General features: G+C 42.4%; 1 protein-coding gene across 1 annotated transcript in view; it reads right to left on the bottom strand.

Annotated features, from left to right (window-relative positions):
• itga11b (integrin, alpha 11b) overlaps positions 1-15,924 on the bottom strand; it is a 186,933-nt gene that overhangs the window by 112,589 nt on the left and 58,420 nt on the right. Inside the window, 2 exon segments of the mRNA XM_041996966.1 lie at positions 6,081-6,229; positions 11,567-11,711. Of these exon segments, the coding sequence (XP_041852900.1) occupies positions 6,081-6,229; positions 11,567-11,711 (294 nt within the window).

The raw sequence follows: 15,924 nt of genomic DNA, 5'->3' as shown, positions 1-15,924 counted from the left end.
TAAAGACTAAACAGAAAGATGTCAAGGTTCAACCTGATTTAAATCCAGTTGATATGCAAAACGACATGAAATAGGAAGATATACATCAAATGAGTTTTTGAAGCTTTATCATGTTAAACTTTTTTGGAGAACATAATTTCTTTGAATTACTACATATAAAATCTATTAAATGACCCTGAACAAACATGAACACTAATAAACATATTCACATAAAAACATATAAAGATTATTATGAAAAAATTACAACCACAGTGAAGCGATTCTATGTGTCTTCTCAGAGAGAAACAACCCTTTGTCCTTTAACCCAAGGATCTCCTACTCCAGTCCTGCTACTGTCCTGCAGTTTCCCTGCTGAGACACTCTCGACTTAAAAGAAATGGATCTCCAACAGCTTGTTGTCAAGTTCTACACAAGTCTGTTAATGACTCATTAGTCTCAGTCAGGTGTGTTGCAGGTGGAAAATGTTTAAGACCTGCAGAATAGTAGCTTAGGACCAGAGTTGGAGATCTCTGCTGTAACCCATCAAACTTCACACCCTGCATTGTTTAGTTTAAGCACATAAAAGTCATGACATTATCACAATACTAACATTCAGCCTTTATGCTCACTGAGAGGGACTACAAACTAATTTGAGTTTGAGTGAGCAGCATGTCCCACTAATCCGCATTACTTGTATAGAAACTCTGCTCGTCTCTCTTTCAAAGCAGCAAAGTGATCAGTAACTCTCTCAGTGAAGTCTGGCAGGCTCCTGACTAGTTCCCTCTCCATAGAAAGCATTGCCAGGGCATATAGATGCAGCCCATTGCATTTCATAGGAATATCTTGATACTTCTTATTGTTGAGAAACATCTCTCTGCTTTAGCTGTTGTCATGGAACTGGTTATCAGGATGTTCAGCTGAGCCACAGTCTAAGAAAATGTGTCCTGGCGGCTGAATCTCAGTAAAACCTGGTACAATGTTAAATCACCACAGCAGCCTCTAAATTCAGGATTTTCATAAATATGAGACAGTTCTGTTGTGAGCTATTGCTTGTTTAACATGGGGTCTGCCCTCACAGTGACATTTAGAGCCTCAATGGGAAATGTGCATCAACCCTGTTTAAACATCTGTGCTTCTAGCAGTGTGGCACTCAGAAGGCAGTCGCTGAAGGAGAACCTCTCTCTGGTGTGAGTCAGGGTTGTGTCACTGACTTCTTTACCGTCTCACTGACGGTGAATCACTGAGGGCAGACAAACAATTTCTGTTGGTAGCCTACATCTAAATATCAAAACGCATGGCATCCGAAATAAGAAAATGTGGCCGTATTTTCTCTGCAATAAAGTTATGTTTCAACAATACTATTATACAGTAGCTCTACAACTTCTATTTATCATTATGACAAAGTTTTCTATTGACCAGAATTATCATGGTCTGATCTTACCTTTTTGCTTTACACTGCATACAAAGCTCTGGAGGACAGTTTTGATCACGACTGCATCAATTATCTTCTTCTGCAGTGTATGGTACATGTCATTGTGAGGCATGATTTTGTGAAAGGGCTGCAGAAAAACTGGAAATCCTCATCCTGCAGCATCCTCAGGAAGCCAAATGCTTCCCTCAGAGTTGCTGTTGAAAGAACCAGATGCCCTGATGGTCTCCACATCTGACGTTTACCAAAGGGAAGGTCAGATAACACCAAAAATATTAGTGAGCATTGGCTCATTCTGTTGATACAATGCAGTAAAAACTAGCAAATTTCAGGCATAGTCTTGAATGGTGTTTAATAATGATTAATTAATTTGAAAGCGGTAATTAATCTGAAACATTTAAATTATTTGACAGCCCTGATAGCTCTCTCTCTCTCTCTCTCTCTCTCTCTCCACACACACACACACACACACACACACACACACACATATATACATATATATATATATATATATATGTATTAGAGGTGGGACTTTAACACATTATTTACGATTAATTGCAGTTTGCAGAACGTCTGTCAGTGTATAATGTCCGATAAACATCAGATCTAAACTATAGCCTTGTCCCAATTCGGGGTCTATGCACTTCGAAGTACAGATTTGTTGGCTTCGTATGTCATCGTGGTGCACCAAGAACTGTCCCATTTGGAAGGAGCCTCTGAATCTACCCTACAAACCAGCATTTGGTTTTGCCTGTGTAACCAGGTGGTTCAGCGTAGTGAAGGAGGCTGATGTTTCCGACGCTATGTGCAGCCGTGGGGGCGTGGCAGGGCGTGTTTCCACCTCCGTGTTGCCCGCTCTGGCTGATCAAGGGGATTATAAACAGGTGCGGGTAGCCGCATTGTAGCTCTCTGTTTGCGGCTGTATGCAGCATCTGAGTGCATCGCTGCAGGGTTCTGGCAGTGTGGATTGGCAGCAGAACTGTGGGGTTTGCCGTCGGAGTCGTGGATGTCCCCCAGTCTGGCTGGTGAAGGCTGTGCTGAGGGGTGTTCGTGTGGGTGCGTGAAGGAAGCTGTGTGCAGGTAGGAGTTATAAGCAGCAGATGCTAATATGTATAATGATGGACAGGTTGGATGGCTAATTCTGTTCTTTGGTGTTACAGATTGCCCCTGTCCTGCTATGTTCTTTAGCTCCTACTAGGTTCTTTAGCTCCTACTAGGTTCTTTAGTCCCTGCTGTATTTCTTTAGTTCGTCAGCATCTTTAGCATCTTCAGCGTGACGCCAGGCTCTGTTATCTTAGTTGTTGCCCGCCACACCTCGCATTGTCAGATCGTCTAAGCTGGCTAAGCTTGAGCCGTAGGGGTGACGTGGTCGTTCCTGCCCCGCGGTTTATGCGCGCATTTAGTTTTAGTTTCGGCTTTCCTTCCACATTTATGGGTTAGCGTGGAGGGATTGTGCAAGCTTTTTAGGAGTTTGAGTGAGGAGGGATTTTCTTTTGATAAGTTTAAGTTTGCACTTAGTTTACTAATTTTGTTTGAGTTTGATTACTAATTCATTAATTGTTTTTTCTTTATTTTCTTTTGTTTGCAGTGATTTCTTTATGTTCGTAATTCCCGTCTGCTCAAAGGCATGTTTTAAAGAATTTAATGTGAATAAAGAAATTATTTTTGTATGACTGTTCGTTTCTGTCAATCAGTAGCCTGAACAAACTTGTGCATTTCATAATAGGGAGCTCTAGACCTTATTTTAGAAATTGGTTTGGTCTACCAGAGGACCCTTGCAGTCCCGTCCTTGGTCACGATCCGGGTCGTCCCCCGTGTTACACCTGAAACAATGGTGGCGAATAAACAACCCCAACCGAAGAGTACGTATATTTCCTTTGGTTTTTTAACCACACTTTAGTAGATATGTGAAAAAAAGTACATTAAAAACATGTTTGTTAAAATTCTGTAATATATAACATTTGTGAATTTTTAAGGGGATAATAAAGTGTCAACCAGATGGAAAACAACAGAGCCTCAGACAGTTTTTTTTTTTTTTTTACTTCTACTTAATAAGCAGCGGGTCCCTCCCGTATCCAAAAGTGCTTTCAGCTGCAGTCACAGCAGGACACGTTAACCTCTGCACCATGACCAGGCTGAAAATGAAATGCACAAAGCTGACACTGGCTGATAACGCTCTGGCTTACCATCAGATTTTAATTCCTGTTAATGAAGAGTGTGAACGAAAACATTTAAAAAGTTAAAAGTACTGTAAAAAGTTGCCATGTCACTAGAACTATACCACGATGGCCGCTCTGTCAGAACGCCTCTTACGCAATGAAGCTACATATATATGTCTATGACTCCAGGGACATGACCAAAGGGACCTGCTGACCCCTGTCACTTGACTTCAGAGACGTGCTGATCCTGATTGCTTGACCCCAGGACAAAAATAACCTCATCACATGACCTCTGTCATCTGCTGACCATTATCACATGAGCTCAGGGACCACCTGACTCTTTCAGGGCCAGAAGGTCCTGTCACTGATGAGCCGGATTGACAGGTTGATACCGTCTCAATGAACATCAGCTGATTTGTACACATAACTCACCATCCAGTAGCACCTCGAAACCTGTCAGGTAGGCTTATGACAAAATGACTTATGTGTTTGATAACATAAAAAATAAATAATCTATAGAAAACTTTATTGGATAAGAAACCATAGCAACAACCAGAGAAATTATCCTGCCAGCATGGCAGAGGACAATGAAGTAATGATGGTGGTCTTGCGACTAATATTAACAAAAAAATCCAGAACTGAAAATAATAAAAGGCAACTGGAGACAGCGTAAACACGGACGTCCCAATCCACAGAGTCACAACTCAGGAGTCGTGGCTTTCCCCACACGTGAAGATTTTTGGTTGTAAATATTAACCATGTTTAATACTTAGAATTGTCAGCCACGACCCGTTTCGAACCCTGATCACATGACCACAGGGCCGGCATATCCTATCACATGACCACAGGGCCGGCATATCCTATCACATGACCACAGGGCCGGCATATCCTATCACATGACCACAGGGCCGGCATATCCTATCACATGACCTCAGGACCGGCATATCCTATCACATGTCCACAGGACCAGCATATCCTATCACATGACCAGCATATCCTATCACGTGACCTCAGGACCAGCATATCCTATCACATGACCACAGGACCAGCATATCCTATCACATGACCAGCATATCCTATCACATGACCACAGGACCGGCATATCCTATCACATGACCACAGGACCGGCATATCCTATCACATGACCAGCATATCCTATCACATGACCTCAGGACCAGCATATCCTATCACATGACCACAGGACCAGCATATCCTATCACATGACCAGCATATCCTATCACATGACCTCAGGACCAGCATATCCTATCACGTGACCACAGGACCAGCATATCCTATCACATGACCTCAGGACCAGCATATCCTATCACGTGACCTCAGGACCAGCATATCCTATCACATGACCACAGGACCAGCATATCCTATCACATGACCAGCATATCCTATCACATGACCACAGGACCAGCATATCCTATCACATGACCTCAGGACCAGCATATCCTATCACATGTCCACAGGACCAGCATATCCTATCACATGACCAGCATATCCTATCACATGACCACAGGACCAGCATATCCTATCACATGACCACAGGACCAGCATATCCTATCACATGACCAGCATATCCTATCACATGACCACAGGACCAGCATATCCTATCACATGACCTCAGGACCAGCATATCCTATCACATGTCCACAGGACCAGCATATCCTATCACATGACCAGCATATCCTATCACATGACCACAGGACCAGCATATCCTATCACATGACCAGCATATCCTATCACATGACCACAGGACCAGCATATCCTATCACATGACCACAGGACCGGCATATCCTATCACATGACCAGCATATCCTATCACATGACCACAGGACCAGCATATCCTATCACATGACCTCAGGACCAGCATATCCTATCACATGTCCACAGGACCAGCATATCCTATCACATGACCAGCATATCCTATCACGTGACCTCAGGACCAGCATATCCTATCACATGACCACAGGACCAGCATATCCTATCACATGACCAGCATATCCTATCACATGACCTCAGAACCAGCATATCCTATCACATGACCTCAGGACCAGCATATCCTATCACATGACCTCAGGACCAGCATATCCTATCACATGACCTCAGGACCAGCATATCCTATCACATGACCTCAGGACCAGCATATCCTATCACATGACCTCAGGACCAGCATATCCTATCACATGACCACAGGACCGGCATATCCTATCACATGTCCACAGGACCAGCATATCCTATCATGTGACCCTTAGGCACCTGCTGACCCTCATCACATTAGAATATAATTAGATAGAATATTTATGGAAATGTAAAAGTGTATATTATGCACCGACTAACACAAGGATAAATACAACACTGTATAATAAGTACAGTGTTGTGGGACAAACAAACATAGATATAATAAATATAAATCAAACATAAGCACTTGTTATCCTTTTTGTTCTGAGCACAAAAACAGAAAATGGCCAATAGCTGGTTCTATATAGTATGAAAGTGAGAGAAACCTGTTCTCCTGGTAGTGCATGAAGGATAGTCAGGTTTCCAGTGTTGCTCAGGGTGAAAATGATCACTTTTCCTGTGTGGTTGAACCTCGGAGCTCCAGCTACAAACAGCTGAGATCCATCAGATGAAACAAGTGATCCCAGTGAGTAACCTGAAAAAAGGAAAAAGAAAAGCTGATGGGTAAAACATACTTTGCCGTCCAACCTGAATGCCATAAAACATTATAAAATAAAAATAAACAATTAAAAAAAAAACTAGATAGACGATAAAAAAAAACTGAGTAAATAATCTATGTACATAAATGTGCAGTGAGCTATAAACTGTTGTGCCACATTTAACAACGATCAGCTATACAAAAGAAAACAACTCATGAGGTAGACGATAACACGCATTTACAATATCTATTATAAATAATAAGACACATAAAACAGTAAACAATTTTATTACAACTGTATAAAATAACTAACACAGTCACTATACCCGTTACACAAACACTCCTTCCCTCATGCCTTCCCACTGAGTAACTACTATCATTACAGATTGTTTACTTAAGTTACACCACAATTCTGTTACCTAAACAAATGTTACCTAATACCCCTCCTTGTTATTTATATGAACAACAGAAAATAATCAGAATCAGAATCAGATTTATTGCCAAGTAACTTCCATTCCAAGGAATTTGTTGTGATTTGACGGTGCCTACATATAAATAAATAAATAAATATGAACCATAAAGATATGAACAAGCCAACTGAACATATAACATTAAGACTGAAAAACTATATAAGAGTGGAAATAAAAGTTATGTACATTAAAATAAGATAAAGTAAAGTAGTGTATTTACATGAAATGTGCAGTCTGTAGTATAAAAATGTACAAGTTGAAGTGACCAATGGAGGGGGAGTGTGTTAATATAACTCCTGTGTGCTTGATGTCGCTAATATAACAAATTGCGTTGTGTCAGTTAGTCAGGAAAGTCTTTAGGTGAGTTCCAAAGCCTGATGGCAGAGGGGAAGAAACTGTTTTTGTGGCGGGAGGTTCTGGTTCTGATAGACCACAGCCTCCGGCCAGAGGGGAGAGGGTCAAACAGATGGTGTCCAGGGTGGGAGGGGTCAGCTGCTATCCTCCCTGCTCTCCTCAGGGTTCTGGAGGAGTAGAGTTCTGGGAGAGAAGGAAGGCTGCAGCCAATCACCTTTTCTGCAGAACGTATGATACGCTGCAGTCTGCACCTGTCCTTGGCAGAGGAAGCAGCGTACCAGACGGTGATGGAGGAGGTGAGGATGGACTCCATGATGGCAGTGTAGAAGTGGACCAGCATTGTCCGTGGTAGATTGAACTTCTTCAGCTGCCTCAGGAAGTACATCCTCTGCTGAGCCTTCTTGATGAGGGAGCTGATGTTCAGCTCCCATCTGAGGTCCTGGGAGATGATGGTGCCCAGGAAGCGGAAGGACTCCACAGTGTCCACTGGGGAGCCACACAGGATGACAGGGGAGGGGGGGGGCTGTGCTCTTCCTGAAGTCCATAATCATCTCTACTGTTTTGGAAGCATTGAGCTCCAGGCTGTTCTTGCTGCACCAAGCCATCAGACGGTCAATCTCCCATCTATAAGCGGGCTCATCCCCACCAGAGATGAGTCCAATGAGGGTGGTGTCGTCTGCAAACTTCAGGAGCTTGACAGACTGGTGACTGGAGGTGCAACTGTTCGTGTACAGAGAGAAGAGCAGGGGAGAAAGAACACAGCCTTGCGGGGAGCCGGTGCTGATCGTCCTGGAGTCCGAAGTGTGGCTTCCCAGTCTCACGCGCTGCTTCCTGTCCGACAGGAAGTCAGTGATCCACCTGCAAGTGGTGTCGGGCACGTTGAGTTGTGAAAGCTTGTCCTGCAGACGAGCCGGGACGATTGTGTTAAATGCGGAGCTGAAATCCACAAACAGGATCCTGACGTAGGATCCTGCAGAGTCCAGGTGCTGGAGGATGAAATGTGTGGCCAGATTTACAGCATCGTCTACAGACCTGTTGGCTCTGTAGGCAAACTGTAGAGGGTCCAGGAGTGAGTCCGTGATGGATTTGAGGTGGGACAGAACCAGGCGCTCAAAGGATTTCATGACCACAGAGGTCAGGGCGACGGGTCTGTAGTCATTCAGTCCTGTGGGTCCCGGTTTCTTGGGGACTGGGATGATAGTGGATGCCTTGAAACATGCTGGTACATGGCATGTCTCCAGTGAGATGTTGAAGATGTCCGTGAACAGAGGAGACAGCTGGTCTGCACAGTGCTTCAGGCAGGCTGGAGACACGGAGTCTGGCCCAGCAGCTTTGCGGGAGTTCTGTCTCTTGAAGAGCCTATTTACATCTCTTTCAAGGACAGAGAGAGGTGACGGTGGGGGGGACGTGGGGAGGGGGAGGGGGCACTGTAATGGTGAGAGGTGTACAGCCTCTATTGTGGTGGTGGGGGAGGGGCTGGTAGGTTGGAGCCGGTGTGAGGTGTGGTGGGGGGAGGCGTGAGAGCTGTCCAGGTGGTCTTCAAAGCGGCAGTAGAAGTCGTTGAGGTTGTTGGCAAGACGTCGATCGTTAGCAGCGGGGGGAGCTCTTGGCTTGTAGTTGGTGAGCTGCCTGAGCCCCCTCCAGACAGAAGCAGAGTCGTTAGAGGAGAACTGATGTTGGAGCTTCTTTGAGTACAGCTGTTTAGCATCCCTCACCGCCCTGCTGAACCTGTACTTGGCCTCTATGTACTCTGCTCTGTTGCCACTTTTGAAAGCCCTTTCCTTTTCAGACCTCAACTGTCTCAGTCTGGGTGTGAACCAGGGCTTGTCATTGTTATAAGTCACCCAGGTGCGTGTTGGTACACAGCAGTCCTCACAGAAGCTGATGTATGAGGTTACAGCTTCTGTGTACTCATCCAGACTGGTGGAAGCAGCCCTGAAGACATCCCAGTCAGTGCAGTCCAGACACGCCTTTAAGTCTTCTGCAGCTTCACTAGACCACTTCTTTGATGTCTTCACCACAGGTTTAGAAAGTTTTAGTTTCTGTCTGTAGGCAGGAATCAGGTGGACCATGTAGTGGTCGGAGTGTCCCAGTGCAGCGCGGCTGACGGCGTGATATGCGTTACTGACGGTAGTGTAACAGTGATCGAGAATGTTCCCCTCCCTGGTAGCACATTTAATAAACTGTTTGTATTTAGGCAATTCGTGACTGAGTTTGCCTTTGTTAAAGTCCCCGAGGACAATAACCAAAGAGACCGGGTTGGTCCGCTCCACTTCCAGTATCTGGTCGGCGAGTGCGCGCTGTGCGTCCTGCACGTTGCACTCCGGCGGGATGTAAACACCGACCAGAATGAAGGAAGCGAACTCACGTGGGGAGTAGAATGGTTTGCAGTTGATAATAAAAGTTTCCAGGAGGGGAGAACAGTGCCGTTGTATCACTGTCACGTCGTTGCACCAGCCAGCATTGGTGTAGAAACAAATACCTCCACCCTTTGTTTTGCCAGAGAGCCGCGTATCACGGTCCGCTCGGTGAAGCTGGAATCCATCCAGCTGTAGCGCGGAGTCCGGGATGTTCCCACACAGCCATGACTCGGTGAAGCACAAAACAGAGGATGAACGAAAGTCCTTGTTTCTCCTCAGCAGAAGATGAAGCTCGTCCATTTTATTGCCCAGTGAGCGCACATTAGAAAGAAATATTCCAGGTAGCGGCGTGCGTCTTCCTCGCTGGCGAAGGCGCACGAGCGCGCCGGCTCGTTTCCCCCTGCGTCGGCGTGAAGTTAAGGTGAGGGCACCTTTGACTAAAAAGTCCACTAAAACTGCTGTAGGAGCCAGAAACTCGGGAAACAAACCCCGTGGAGTTCTTTCCTGAATGTTCAGGAGGTCTTCTCTAGTGAAAGAGAGCCGCGAACCGAAACAAAAAACGGTGTTTACAAACAAAACAAGACAAAACAGAGCGCACCAACAAATCGAGGCAGCCATCCGCGGCGCCATCTTGAAACTTAAATAAACTTAATAAATATTCACTTGGATGGTAGATTACGTATCGTTTATTGAACACATTCATTTAACATATTCAAAGTTCAGATAGGAATGACAGATGTGAGATGTCAACGCTGTCCTTCTGATATATCAGACTCCCACAGCCAGCAGATGGAGCTCTTTGGTTTGGTCAAATGATTCAGAACACTAAGCCATTTTCAAGCATTTGGTTCAAAGTTGGCTCGATGATTCATGAGGCCTCGCTTTCACCATCCCTACTGGTGACAAGGTTTATTTCTCAAAACACAGGACAGGGAACCACACACGACAGGGGAATGAACCACATGTAAGGATCTGACAAGGAATAACAGAAAACCAGGAGTACTTATACACAGAGGGAATAACAAGACACAGGTGAAGTGGATGACTAATCAGACCAGGTGAACTAACGAGGCAGGAACAGAAAACTACAGAACATCAGGGAAAAACTAACTAAATATAACCAGAAAACCAAGAACATGAACATAACACACACCAACACCCAGAAACCATGACAAGCGACACATCTTAAAAACTTAAAAATTTGGAACAGGGGCAATAAAAGGCTGGTAAAGTAACTGTTTAATAAAAACAACTGCATGGCCATTTCACAACTACTTAGGTTAATTGGCAACAGGTCAGTCTCAAAGGTAGTCAGTCACCAATCATCCAACTGAGTCTAAAAAGTGTGGAACAATTAAAAAATTTAAAATGGGAAGATTTGAAAGATTCCACCATCTACAGTATATAATATAAAAAAATTCTGAGAATCAGGAGGAATCTCTGTGTGCTTGGGACAGTGTGCTGTGTGCTGGATGCTGGTGATACTGGGGCCCTCAGACAGCACTGCATTAAAAAACAGACGTGATTCTCTACTGGAAATCACTGCATAGGCTCAGTAACCATTAAATCCACTAATGCAGGTTGAAGTTCTATCGTGCAAAGAATAAAACTTATGTGAACCGGATCCAGAAAACACAACCCTCTTCTCTGGACCAAAGCACAATTTTTATAGATTTTTGCTGCCATTAAATTCAAAATGAGCTAATATTTTTCATGGAATAGTAAAATGGTCTGTATTTATAAAGCCCTTTTCTGTACCTGGAATGATACCCAAAGTGCTTTACATCATACATCACATCCACACACTGACAACGGACTATTCTAAACCACGACCCATCAGGAGCAATTTGGAGTTTGGTGTCTTGCTCAGGGACACCTCGACATGAGCTCGACAGGCGGAGGATTGAACCAGCAACCTCTGAGCCGCTCTACCCACTGAGCCACGCAGTCACGCTGTTTCATTTTCACCATCTGATATGTTGTTTATGTTCTATTGGTAATGAAATATGGCTTGACGAGATTTGGAAAATCATTTTCTGTTTTTATTTCATTTTTTTGGAAATGGGGTTGCATCTTATATCGTTTGAAAAAATGCAAAACCAAAAAGCAATAAAAGACAGCCTTTATGAAATTAATATTTAATTCATTACCCAGATAAGCTGCATGGTTCCTCAGCACGTCTGGAAACTCGTCTTGGTAGGAAGATTTTGGTGGAACAACTTTCCCAAGTTTAGTTTGTTTCAGCACTGCACCGTTCCAGTCAAACGCCCCCACCGCTCCGAGCAAAACTCCATCCTACAGAAACATTTTTTATCCGAGCAAAAATGTACATAATTTTAAAATGTGTTAAAGATTATTTTTAAAATAACAATTTTATCCTCTGACCTGTCCTTCGGCAGAGCCAGATTTGTTGTTATGGTACAGAAACATAAAAATAATATAGTAATAGTAATACTTCATTACAAATGTAATGCTTTTAATATCCAAAAACAAAGTTTTCTAAGTTGTCATTGACAAAGTGAATATAATACTATACCGTGTCCTAGAGTGCCCGTGTTTATTATGTGCTGCAGACCAGCTCAAAGGCTTCATTTCTTACACAGACTCGGGCTGTCTGGGGTCTGACCCTAGATCATGCTCATTTCCTATAATGCTGTTCTTGGTAGCATCATCAGATACATTATGGTTACATGGTTTGGCACATTAACAGTTCAGTCTAAATCTAGACTCAAAAATATAGTGAAAATGGGGGCCCCCATCTGGAACAGTCAAATAATCAGTAGTTGTTCTGGGGCATCCCAGTACAGTCAAGCCAGCTACGGATGCAAGCTGACGTCACATGGAACATCCATCACTTATCAATACATTCAGTTTGATTTATATCAAGTCTGACAAAGGATACGTGACGACAATTAAGTTCAACTATTCCTCATTTACAGAATTATAGATCTACACCAGGGGTATTCAACTAACATTTAAAGAGGTCCAGTTAGAGAAAAACTTTTGGAGCCAAGGTCCGAAATATCATAATAACTATATATATATATATATATATATACACACACACACACACAGTCTGTATGTACAATGAAAACGTTGAATAAATTGAACTTTAAAACTTTCTTCAAAATAAGACATATCTGTCTTGTCTGAAAAAGACCTGGGGTAAGACCTAAAACAAAAACTGTCTCCACCTCATGTTGTTACCACAGTGAAACTGATTTGTGCCAAACGGATAAGAAGGTTTTTTAGGGGCTACATGATGAGCCCGCCAATACATTCTCTCTTCAACTCTTCATTATATATATTTTACACATCTCTTTATTGGAGGGCATTGTCACTGTTGCTTTGTCACGTGAAGCTGAACGTGCATGTGGGTTTGTGTGTGCCAGTTCGCATGGCCGCGGTAACCAAGGAAACAGCTGTTGACACTACTTCATGAAAACAGAACTTCACGTTCCCCATCCAAGGAGTTATTTTCTTTATTGTGGACAGCTGTGAGAGAATCAGGGGAGCTTTATAAGAGGACAAGTCAAAATAAGCTATTGCACTCAGGAACTCAAGCCCCAAAACCCACAAAAAAACAAGCCCAAAGTCGCTGAAACAGGCAGATTGAGCAACACTGCTGCCTTTCTCACTAAACCAGGAGCCTCGATTGCAAAAGTTGTACCAGTTAAAATAAAAGCAATCAGTCAGATTTCATATTTTAACGCTGGGTCCATATGGGACAGATTCTGGGTCCTGATCTGGACCGCGGTCCACTTCTTAGTGACCTTTGAGCTACACCATGACTGTAGCATGCAGTAATACACTTCTATATGTTGTTCTACATCAACACTGAAAAATGTCATTGCCCGTTTGTTTTTCCAGTTTTAACATCTGATGCCCACTTAATAATAATCAGCAAATTATTTACTAAAATATTTATTTATATATTTAATTATTTACTAAAATATTTATTTATATATTTAATTATTTACTAAAATATTTATTTATATATTTAATTGTTTACTAAAGATAAAAAAAAATCTCATCACCATCCCTGTTCCTGGGCAGTGCCCCTGCCTGGCCCCGTCATCAGAACTTTTCTACATCCACTCCTGCTCATAAATCGTTTCTATCACCTGTCAACCACCTGGTTGGAAAGGTTTCCTCTTCCTCAGCACAAGCTGAATGACACACAAACAAGAGAGATGGCAGGAAAGTTGATCAGCTGATGATCGACAGTCCTGACATGATTCAAGGAGCAGCTGGAGTCAGACGCCCTTGTCCTGCATTCTTTTTGAAACTTGCCCAGCTGTGTTTGATCAACGTGTTGATCTAGTGGCTCTCTGGTCGTGTAGCAACGGCTGTTGATCAGTTGATTGGTTTAACTTTCTTGTTGCTTTTATTGTCCAGCTGAAAAGGAGGAAACTAGCGGTTCAGGGTTCACACCATTACATATTTACCCCAAAGTATTGTTTTTGGCAGGACCTTCTCTAACACAGTAGCTGACGAACGGATGTAGCTGTAGAAAGGATTTATACTTCATCTATGTAGGGTCTGGAAAAGTTCTGATGGGGAGCCAGGCTGGAACACATATGTATTTTCAGATTTTTTTATGATATATTAACTGATTATTACTAGTAAAGTGATCATCTAATGTACAAAAAGTGAATAAACACTTGTAAAACAAATAGCCATTGACACCTTTCTCTATCCAATCAGAGTAATACAGAAATTTCCTTTTATGCAAAACGCACTTGTTCCAAATTGAAGAAAATCTCCATATCATATCCACTGGTGATAACTTCCAATAAAACCACTTAACACTAGTTTACTAAATATACATAATCTATTTCATTTAAATTGCACTATATAATGTTTATATCAGCTATCATATATTAATTAATTCCTATATTAATGAAGGTGTGTTAATCAGGGCAGAGTCCTTTAAAAGAGTGGATCCAAGTCCAAAAGTAAGAACGGTCATCTTTCAGTCTTTGCTGAGTCTCCATCTTCTCATCTGACCTTTCCTTTGCCTCTCCCGCTTCATCATATTGTGAACAATCTGCTACTGTAGATGCATTCCAATATTCTACTTACAAATATTAACATGTTACAAATATAAAATATTAACATTTAATCTCTTGTCAGGACAATTACAGATAACAGCCCACACTAAACACTAAAAAGCATGTATAATGTGCAACATGTTTTCTAAGGGATGAGTGCAACAGAATGCACGCCTGTGTATGTGGTGGTCACTGCTTGTGCTGCTTTTTTAATGTTGCTTTTATTGCTTTTATTTGTACTATTTAAACTAATTTAATATATCAATTATCTGATAGGACGGCGCTTTTTCTCTGGCCTGATGTGTGGGGTGATGTCCACTGTCCAATCAGAAATATTTAAGTCTAATTGTTTTGATGCTGTAGGATACAGTGCCACCTTTCTGAGGCTGAATAATTTCAAAGAACATAAAAAATGTGTAAATTTATAGCAGAGGAGGATGTAGAGGGGTGGCCCACGTGGCACTGCCCAGGGTGGGGTTGATGTCCATTGTGGCCAGGGTGACACTGGCCACCTCTGAAATTTGACTGGACACACCAGTTGCCATCTCAGGGGATTGAAAGAAATATCTTTCCAGACATGTATGGATCACCAGTAACACTACATCAGTTGGAAGTTGATTTAAAAGTAGTTTACACATCTTTTAAAAATATTGAAATTTGGCTGCTTATTTTCTAGAAAAGATGTGGTCCCTGTGCAAGTTCAACCACTGATGTTATACAAGCCTATTAGCTGATTTTAGCATGAAGTGCTAATCAAACTGCAGACTGGCTGTTAGTTGATTTTAAAGTACCTAAGGAGTAAAAATGTGGACAAATATGCCCATTAACCAGACTTATTTTGTGTAAGACATATGTATGAAGAGAAAATGAGACATTAGCTGCTTTTCCATTACAGTTTTTCTCAAAAGCAATATTTCTAAAATTTTACTGTTTCACTGTCGCCTTTGTTTTCTGTTTCATACGGTCAGGTCCAGCAAGATAATAGATTCCACAATTCAAAATAAATAAATAATATTAAATAAATACATTGATCAAATTATCTGCGACAGACAGGGTTGTCTGCAGCACAGAGGCCCCACAGGAAACAGTTCTGGCTCCCTTCCTCTTCACCATCTACACTGCACTTCACACACAATGCAGCAAACTGCCACCTACAAAAGTTCTCAGATGACTCTGCAGTCGTCAGCCTTCAAATATACACTGCTAAAAAAAATAAAGGGAACACACTGAAATAACACATCCTAGATCTGAATGAATGAAATCTGATTAAACACTTTCTCCTTTACATAGTTGAATGTGCTGACAACAAAATCACACAAAATTTATCAATGGAAATCAGATTTATTAACCCACTGCGGTCTGGATTTGGAGACACACTCCAAATTAAAGTGGAAAAACACACTACAGGCTGATCCAGCTTTGATGTGATGTCCTTGAAACAAGTCAAAATGAGG

Source organism: Melanotaenia boesemani, chromosome 10 (assembly GCF_017639745.1).
Source record: "Melanotaenia boesemani isolate fMelBoe1 chromosome 10, fMelBoe1.pri, whole genome shotgun sequence".
NCBI classification, from domain to species: Eukaryota; Metazoa; Chordata; class Actinopteri; order Atheriniformes; family Melanotaeniidae; genus Melanotaenia; species Melanotaenia boesemani.
Note: the sequence above shows the minus strand (reverse complement) of the source record. Positions and strands in the feature narration are given on the sequence as shown.